The sequence below is a fragment of the Myotis davidii genome, unplaced genomic scaffold (assembly GCF_000327345.1).
Source record: "Myotis davidii unplaced genomic scaffold, ASM32734v1 scaffold452, whole genome shotgun sequence".
Classification (NCBI taxonomy): Eukaryota; Metazoa; Chordata; class Mammalia; order Chiroptera; family Vespertilionidae; genus Myotis; species Myotis davidii.
In genome coordinates this window covers 2,445,669-2,454,668 of record NW_006284245.1, presented here as the reverse complement: position 1 = coordinate 2,454,668, position 9,000 = coordinate 2,445,669, and the positions used below count along the sequence as shown (strand labels likewise).

Below are 9,000 nucleotides of genomic sequence, written 5' to 3'. Positions count from 1 at the left end.
CGCCACAGGCAGCACGTGTGGAGTCAGCCTGTCTGGGGGGAGGGTGTAAAGCCTGCAGGCAGCAGGCAGGCTCCATGCTCACCGAGGCGTCTCCAGGCTCGGCCGCCCTGCCCAGCAAACGCCCAGGCAGACATGGAGCTACTGGGACCCTCTCCTCCAGGGAGCCCCGGGGGTCCCTGCCCTTCTGCTCCGGCGCACCTGCTGCCATCCTGGGGTTCGCAGCACCACCCCTCGGCCTCTGTCCCACCCGTCTCCGCCTCTGGTTGTCGGCTCCCGTGGGCCTTTCTCCTGGCGGCTAAGGGTAGAGGTGGGGCAGAGCCCAGGTGTGGTCATTCCGCCGGATGGATTGTTACGGGAAGGCCTCCTCCCTCACACCTGACGCCCGCCCAGGCAGCGTCCCTCCTGCGATGTTGGCATCTGTTCGCGGTCCTGGCCGCCTCCCACAGTGGCCCATCCCCTGGGCACCTCCCCTGAGCGGAACAGCTGAGTCCCACGAGCTTGGGGGCCTTGACGCAGCGTGAGCCACTTGCACTCCACTGTTGTGTGGCTCCCAGTCCGGAGTCACGTGTTCGAGGCCCGCGGGCCAGGCTCCCAGTGCTCTTCGTACTAGCGTTCTCCAGGGGGAACCGGAGCAGGTCCAGGGCGGCCCCCTGGCCCCCATAGGCCGCGTGTTCTGTCACGGGTGGGGGCAGACCTGGGAGCCGTGGCTCAGGCGCCACGTGAGGCCAGCTGAGGACTTGTAGAAATGCATCAACTGCCAACTTGATGACACCCATAGCCATTGCTCGGCCTGGCTGTCGTCTATGAACCTACGTAGTCGAGCCTGGCAGAAAGCCTTCGCTCCCCACACCGTCCCCCCTCCCAGGGCCGAGGGTCGGGCTCGGAGAGGCTGCAGACCTGCCTGTTCGCCGCTGGCTGTTTCTGAGCTGGAAGCGGACCCGCTGGGTATGCGCAGTCTCGGGGGTTGAGGACGTTAGGGTCATTGCCCCACAGACTGGGGTCTCTTTCCTCGGGTGACAGCAGTGGGTGGCCTTTCCCCTGCTTTGCCTGGCATGGCTCACCTTTCAGAATAGTGTTCATAGCACCTGGCCCAGGGCTGAGGCTGTGCTGGACTCCACCATGACGAGCAGCAGGGGCTTCTGTCCCCACCTCCCCTGCCGCGAGGGCTGACCCCTCACCGCCCGCGGGCCCATCTGCAGACCGCAGGTGGGAGGTGCCCGTGCCCTGGCGATGCTGGGGCGGCCCCGTCCAGCAGAATTTCCCACCAGGACGTGGGAAAGGAGCCCTCACCACACGAGGCACAGAGCACGGGACGTGTGCCGAGTTCATGGGCAACTGACGTCTATTTAATTTCCCTTTGTCTAACGAAAGCAGTGGGTGTGGGCTTTTGCGGATGTTCCCGTTTTTTAGAAAGAGGCTCGGACTCTGACCGCATGCGTCTCTCGTGCAGCCTTCGGACAAGGAGGTGTTCAGCCGCTCGGTGACCAGCCTGGCCACGGATGCGCCCCTCAGCAGTGACCAGAACGGCGCCCTCACCAACGGGGACAGTAAGTTCGCACACACGCCACACAGGACTCACCCCCAAGACCAGGGCTCCACAGGCGTAGCCAAAGGCTAGGAAGTAGGAAGTTGCTCACTGTTTGCGCCAGTTTTAGCAAAAGTCGTCTCAGGGATGGAAAGCTCGGTGCTGATTGGTGAGGGCGGCCCTGCTGACTCACTCGTCCTGAAGCCGCTGGCAGGTGGCGTTACCAACAGGCCCTCCTGCCCCTGTGAGAGCAGCACTCACGTGAGCAGTGTCACTGCCCACAGCATGCAGGGAGGGCGGCCCGGGCCGCGGCCGCATTCCCACCAACTTAGGTCCGCAGCACAGGTGAAGGGACTTCAGCCCCAACATCAGTGTGGACCTCGCCTCCTCCCTGCCTCGCCCTCGCCCACGTCTCTGTTCCCACTGTCCGCCCGCCTGTCTCAACGGGCACCTGGTAACACACCTGCCCACCTACCCTAGGCTGCTCTGTCCCGCTCAGCTCAGCTGGTACTTCCACTGTCTCTAGCCCAGTGATGGCGAACCTTTTGAGCTCGCCGTGTCAGCATTTTGAAAAACCCTAACTTAACTCTGGTGCCGTGTCACATATAGAAAATTTTTGATATTTGCAACCATAGTAAAACAAAGACATATTTTTGATATTATTTTATATATTTAAATGCCATTTAACAAAGAAAAATCAACCAAAAAAATGAGTTAGCGTGTCACCTCTGACACGCGTGTCGTAGGTCGCCATCACTAGCCTAGACCCACCCTGCCCATCACCTCTCTATCTCACAGCCCCTCCCTCCCCCCTCCAGGTGTCTTTCTCCCCTTTCCATCTGCTCTGGTCGCCTGGGAAGGCAGTGCCGGGACCTGCCACCCCACCTCTCTCTCTCACAGCCCTTCCCCCATCACCTCTCTCACAGCCCCTCCCCCATCACCTCTCTCACAGCCCCTCCCCCATCACCTGTCACTCAGGGGCTGCAGGAACTGGGACTAGGACCCTTTGAGACCATGGTTCTCCCTGCACAGGTTGGGCATTTACCTGAGGTCTCAGTCAGTGCACCGAGGGGCTGTGTTTAAACTCAGCATCTGAGTTTCGGGCACATCCTTGGGACCACCTGCCTCTCTCAGCAGGAGGTCCTGCATGTGTGTGTGCGCGCGCGCGTGTGTGTGCACGTGTGTGTGTGTGTGTGTGTGTGTGTGTGTGTCTTACACCCTGGGGGCAGGGCACCCAGCTCGGAGGTTGGTGGCCAATGTGCTGGCTCCCTGGCACTCCAGACCTGTGTGTGTGTGTGCGCGTGTGCGTGTGTGTGTGCACATGTGTGTGTGTGTGTCTTACACCCCGGGGGCAGGGCACCCAGCTTGGAGGTTGGCGGCCAATGTGCTGGCTCCCTGGCACTCCGGACACCCTGGGCGCTCAGGACTGACCAGGGCCACACCCCAGTGCCACCCGTCCCCGTGGCACAGACGCCTGCCCCGGCGGCAGAAGTCCCCTGTGATGGCAGAGCCTTCAGAACGGGGAGGGAGTTCGAGGGTGGGGTCCGTGCTCACTTTCCCAGATGCTTTCTAACCCCCAAGAGAGACGGGTGTGGATATGTCAGATAGAGTCGCACACGATAAACACGTGTGAGTGGGGGCATCGTGCATAGTTCAGCATGCGTTTCCGTGTGCACGCCCTCACACCTTCATGCCCGGGTACCAAGAATGTGCCTGGAGACGCGGCATCTGGGGACCTTCCCGGCCGCACCTGTGGCCCTCCCCACCGAGGGCTCCCATTCGGGTTTTCCGGGTGGAGGTGGAAATGGGGCGAGGGAAGGAGACCTGGTATGCAGGCCTCTCTGGCACTACTGCAGGGCACATTTTTGCCCCATGATTCACATCTGCCAAATCAAAGTGACCTTTGGAAGGTCCGCCTCTCATACTGTGGCCCTGATCATCACTGTCACACTCTGGGCACAGGGACCTCTGCCCACAGGGTCCCAGCAGGGTAACAGCAGGTAGTGGAAGTCCCCGAGAGCCAAGTGTGCAGCCAAGACACTAAACGTTGCGGGGAAGACGTGATTGCCCTGAGAATGCCGACTAACAAGCGGCCGCCTGTGCCTTGCAGCCGAGCCGCACACAGGTAAGCACAGCAGCACTTCCCCGGGTTAATAATTCGGGGCGTCTTTCTCCCCTTTCCGTCCGCTCCAGTCGCCTCGGAAGGCAGTGCCGGGACCTGCGCGCAGCATTACGAGGAGGTGCTGGCCACGGCCTCCGACCTGCCGGACGCCCAGGACGGCTCGGGGAAGCCTAAGGGCCACCAGAGCCGGGAGCTGCCCCAGATCCCCCCGGACAGCGCCGCGGACACGCTGGCCAGCGCCGGGAGCGTGGACGGGGACCAGGGGGCAGGGGCGGAAGGGCCCTACGAGGTGCTCAAGGACAGCTCGTCCCAGGAGAACATGGTGGAGGACTGTCTGTATGAGACGGTGAAGGAGATCAAGGAGGCGGCCGCACCCCCGGGCAAAGGCCCCGGCGGCCGGTCCAGGGCGGCCCCCGCTCCCAAGGAGCCGCCGGCGCCCCAGACCCCCGGCAGAGCCGACTTCGCGGAGTACGCCTCGGTGGACAGGAACAAAAAGTGTCGGCAGAGCATGAATGTAGACAGTGTGCTGGGCCCTGCCCGGGACGCAGAGGAGGAGGCCCCGCCGCCGGTGCCCGTGAAACTTCTGGACGAGAACGAGAACCTGCAGGCGCAGGACAGGAGCGCCTCCGAGGGGACCCGCGAGACCAACAAGGTGAGCGCCTGTGGCCGCAGGAGTCAGGGCCTGGGCTCCTCCTGAGCCGGTTCGGGGAGATACACACACACACACACGCACATACACATACACACGCACGCACACATACGCGCACACACACATACACATGCACACACACACAGAGACCTGCGCACGTGCAGGGCAGGGAGGGACGAGCGCTGTTTTGATGGAAGCTGTGTCGGACCTTTTCCCTCCAAGTAGTGAAACACGGAACACGCAAGCTTATCAAATCGCTCTCTCGTGGCACTGTACCTGGATGTTTTCCCATTTTTGCATCATGTCGAATTGGGGCCAAGTGCTGCTTTCTTCCTTTTGAAACAGGGAAATAAGGAGCGAGACCCAACTCTTGGCAGTTCGTGCCCTCTGCCTGCTGTCTCCTCCAGCGGCCGGGTGACCTCTGTCCTCTCCGGTCCCAGTCCTCAAAGCCAGGAGCAGGCACGGGAGATGACTCATGGTGCCACTGGTTGTGTCCGACTAACTATACTGTTTTTTTAAAGCAATAAAGAAGAGTACAGTACTCTTTTTTAAAAATCTATTTTTATTGATTTCTGAGAGGAAGGGAGAGGGGGAGAGCGATAGAAGCATCAATGATGAGTGAGAACCATGGATCGGCTGCCTTCTGCAGGCCCCCCACTGGGGATGGAAACCGCAACCCCGGCATGTGCCCTGACGGGAATCAAACCTGGAACCCGTCTGCATGCCGATGCGCTATCCCTGCGCCAAACCGGCCAGGGCTGAACTTTATACTTTTAGTGAGAGATTGTGTTTTGTGACAATTTCTAGACAACAGCCCGTCCCTCCCATTTAGATATTCAGCAGAGCTCTCAGTGCCGCGATCTGCAAGCTCTCCCTGTGCTTCTGTGACCTGGTGTGTGAGCGACGGTCCCAAGACGTTCTCCTGTCCCGTGGGGTTTCACTAGGTCTTCTTTAGGCAGCTGACATCTAGTTACTATGTTCTACACAGAAAAAAGCAAGTTTGCTTCTTAGGTTCTGGTAGGAAGGCCACGTAGGGATCAGTCTGACAGTAGTAGCCTGTAGACCAGTGGTTCTCCACCTTCTGGCCCTTTAAATACAATTCCTCATGTGGTGACCCAACCATAAAATTATTTTCGTTGCTACTTCATAACTGTAATGTTGCTACTGTTATGAATCGTCATGTAAACATCTGATATGCAGGATGGTCTTAGGCGACCCCTGTGAAAGGGTTGTTCGACCGCCAAAGGGGTCGCGACCCACAGGTTGAGAACCACTGCTTTAGACCCATCTGGAGTTCATGGTCAGAGGTGAACTCTGACACTAAGTCGATCTGCGCAGTGTTTCCACTTTTCAGATTTTCCAGGAAATCAGCTGCCCAGAGCCCCTACGATGGTGATCGTAGTCGTGAAATACAAACACAGTCTAATGTTTGCCCTTTGCATAACCAAAGAGGATGACACGAATGTAAAGTGTTTGTCCGTGAGGGTGGGTTCCTGGGGACTAGGGCGGGGCTGAGGTTACGGTGGGCCTGGGGGGCTGGCTGTGGAGTCTGAGCCAGGGGAGCAGAAAGGAAGGTCCCGGCGAGGCAGACACCGGGAGGGGCCCGGGCAGCAGCCAGCGCAGACGGGGTTGCCAGGAGTCCGGATGGTGGAGCGGCTGTGGGCTGTGGTTCAGGTACGAGGAGGTCGGGCTGTGGGGACCAGGACATGAGCGGTGGGGCCGTGTGGAGGAGGGCGGTCGGGGAGGCCGGGGAACTGAGGGCTGGGTTTGAAAGGACGCGTGTTTGTTGAATTTGTTGAAATCGGGGAGAATGTGGGGAGACAGGAGAGGTGTGGGAGAAGCGAGGCAGGAGCCTGCCGCCAGTGCGAGCTGCCTCTCCGTGAGCTCTGATAAGGTTCCCGCGGGCTCGGGAATCTTTCTGGCGACTCGTGCACACTGTCCGAACACAAGATCCAGGCGTGCCATGAAGAAGCCATGTTTTTTATTATTGATTCTTCATTGATGATCAATCCTTCACTGATAGGAATTGAAACAGTAGTCTGTCTGGCTTATTTGTACCGACCGGTTCAAATACAAAAGTGGAAGAAATGTCTGTGCTGCTCCTGGCTCTCCAGAAACATCACAGAGTAGGCTTCTGGCGTGTGTATTCCTCTGGGGCTTTACCTAATGTCATTGCAGAACATCCTCGATTTCCTAACAGTCATCTGAGAGCGTTCTTACAGAAAGATGCCGCACACAGGCGGCAGGCGGCATTGACGTCACACCCGCCTCGTTTCTGTTTTCCTCACAGAGGTTCAGTGCCCTGTCGTACAAGTCCCGCGAGGAAGACCCGACTCTCACAGATGAAGAGGTGAGTTCTGTGGCTTTCTGAAAGGAGTTTGTTGATTTTTAGAGAAGAAGGGAGAGGGAGAGAGAAGGAAAAAAACACTGAGGTGAGTGCATCGATCGGCTGCCTCCTGCACGCCCCCTACTGGGGATCGAGCCCACAGCCCGGGCATGTGCCGTGACCCGGATCGAACCTCTTGGTGATGGGATGATGCCTAACCACTGAGCCACACGGGCCAGGGGAGGGTCATAGCTTTGTAATCACCAGGAAGCCCCTGTGGTGAGACCAGAGTCCCTCCTGGTGCACCGCGTCGCTGACCGTCCGTGTGAGTGGCTGAGCCTCTCTGACGTGCGGCGGGAGCTGGGTCCGGGTGCTGGCTCGGCAGTGGCTCAGGTGGAGGGACTGGCAGGGGGTGGGCAGGTCCGCTGAGTAAAGGAGACCGAGTGGGAAAGGAGGGTCAGGAGAGCCTGGGGGGCGGAGGGAGGAGGAATAAGAGAGGGACTTAGGAACCAGAGTTTAGTTTAATCGGCATCCGACATCCGCGCAAGGGGAAGGCCATCGTGGGTTGGAAAATACAGGAAATTGGAATGGCTGGGGGTGTGAAGGGGGTGACTAGCAGGGAGCCTGAGGTGGCCATCTCGGCGAGGGGGCTGCAGGCAGAGCAGGGAACTTCAGGGCGTGAGTTCCCGGCCGGCCGCGCCAGCCGTACAGCCAACAAGGCCCCTTGCAGGTTCTCCCAGCTCCGGGCCGAGGAGGCGCTGGTTAAAGTCCGGAGAGGGTGAGGGGTGAAGGCCAGACGTGCGTTGTCCTGTCTCACCTGGCTCAGAGAGCTGGGCGCCCTCAGCGGTCGGGCTGCAGGTGGCTGCCGTGGGACCCGGCAGGGAGCCCCGTCCGCGTGCAGAGGTGGTGGTGTGCACAGGCAGCGCCTCCTTGGGGGTCTGTGTGAGGATGGAGCAGCAGCCACTGCGGCCGGGGACAGGAGCAGAGGCTTACCGAGGGTGATGCCTCCCACGCCCCAGGGTCCTTCCCAGGGAGGCACCTGCCATCTGGCCACCTGGTTGCGTAAGCCACACCTGGGAGTCGTCCTTGACACCTTTTCCTCACCGTCCTCAGATGCAGCCAATAACCAAGTCCCTCAAGTCCACCTCCAAATGGTTTCTTCCGTGTCCTGTCTCCATCCCACAGCCCCTCCTGCCTTGGCAGGTGGGCCCTGGCCTTCCTCCAGCATCTCCCACATGGTGCCAGAGCCACCCCTTTGGGACAAGAGAATAGAATGTATAGGGTGTCCCAAAATTCACACAAGAAGTAATTTTGAAAGAAAACACGGGTTTATAATAAAAAATTATAAATTTTTTATTGATTCATAAAGTATACAGTATAGGGTTATGTATGGAATAGCACATCGGGTCAATGGCCTCCACGGCTTTGCTGGCACATACGCAAAGCTGTGGTCTTCATTGGTCTTCATTGTCCCTGCTCCTGGGCCATCATTGGTACTTGGTAATGCTTATCAAATTGAAGGGATTGAAATCAAAGGGCAACAGATATTAGAATCTGATTCAATAAACCAAGTAAAATTAGGCTTTTATTTTTTGTTGTTGTTAATGCTCACGCAAAATTCAAATCTTGCGTGAATTTTGGGACACCCTATAAAAGAGACCTAGAAACAAATCCTATTAAAATAAACCAAGACCATGTGAAACTTTAAATTACTTATGAGAACATAATCTACAGACTGAGTAATAAAAATGAAAGATTTTAAAGAGAAAAAAATCAAAGCTAAGGCCTTGAAGAGAAACCTGTATGCAAAATAGAACTATGGTCACAGAAGACAGATACTCAAGAGGAATATTGGAGACGTGAGAAACTTCTATCAGGAAGTTCACTGTGACACTCTGCATGTGATGCTCGTGTCCAGGGATGATATCAGTGGAGGAGCCTGTAATTTGTTAGAAGAGGGTTTCTCCCCAGAGAAGGAACTGGAGGGGAGGAGCAGAGCTGGAGGTGGGGGGCCAGCTGTTGCCTTTGCAGCGCAGGCGCCGCTGTGTAACCCCGAAGATGAAGGTGAGCGTGCTTGGCCCCTGCATCACTGGCACCCACGACTTACCCCTTTATAACCTGTCCACATTCCGGCTGCGACTACTTTCTGGATAAAAGGTTCCATGTGTTTGCAGTCACTATGAAAAGCAGACGATTTATTCATTCTTCCCAAATTCAAAGGAATTATGTCTTCATTTTGAGAGTCATTTTTCCATTAGAACCTCTAAGGTAAGAACGTTCAGTGAACAGTCGTCAGAATAGTCAGACCACCCACGGTTGCTCCTGTGCCTCAACCTTCGGGTCGTCCAGGCCTGTGGGACCGTCCTCATGCAGATGAC

At 57.5% G+C, this 9,000-nt stretch overlaps 1 protein-coding gene across 1 annotated transcript in view; it reads left to right on the top strand.

The window, feature by feature from the left end:
* The window catches only part of PAG1 (phosphoprotein membrane anchor with glycosphingolipid microdomains 1), a 42,296-nt gene that overhangs the window by 30,233 nt on the left and 3,063 nt on the right, over nucleotides 1–9,000 (top strand). The window contains exons 4-6 of the mRNA XM_006754298.2: nucleotides 1,451–1,547; nucleotides 3,719–4,299; nucleotides 6,587–6,646. Of these exons, the coding sequence (XP_006754361.1) occupies nucleotides 1,451–1,547; nucleotides 3,719–4,299; nucleotides 6,587–6,646 (738 nt within the window). The remainder of the gene's footprint in view (nucleotides 1–1,450; nucleotides 1,548–3,718; nucleotides 4,300–6,586; nucleotides 6,647–9,000) is intronic.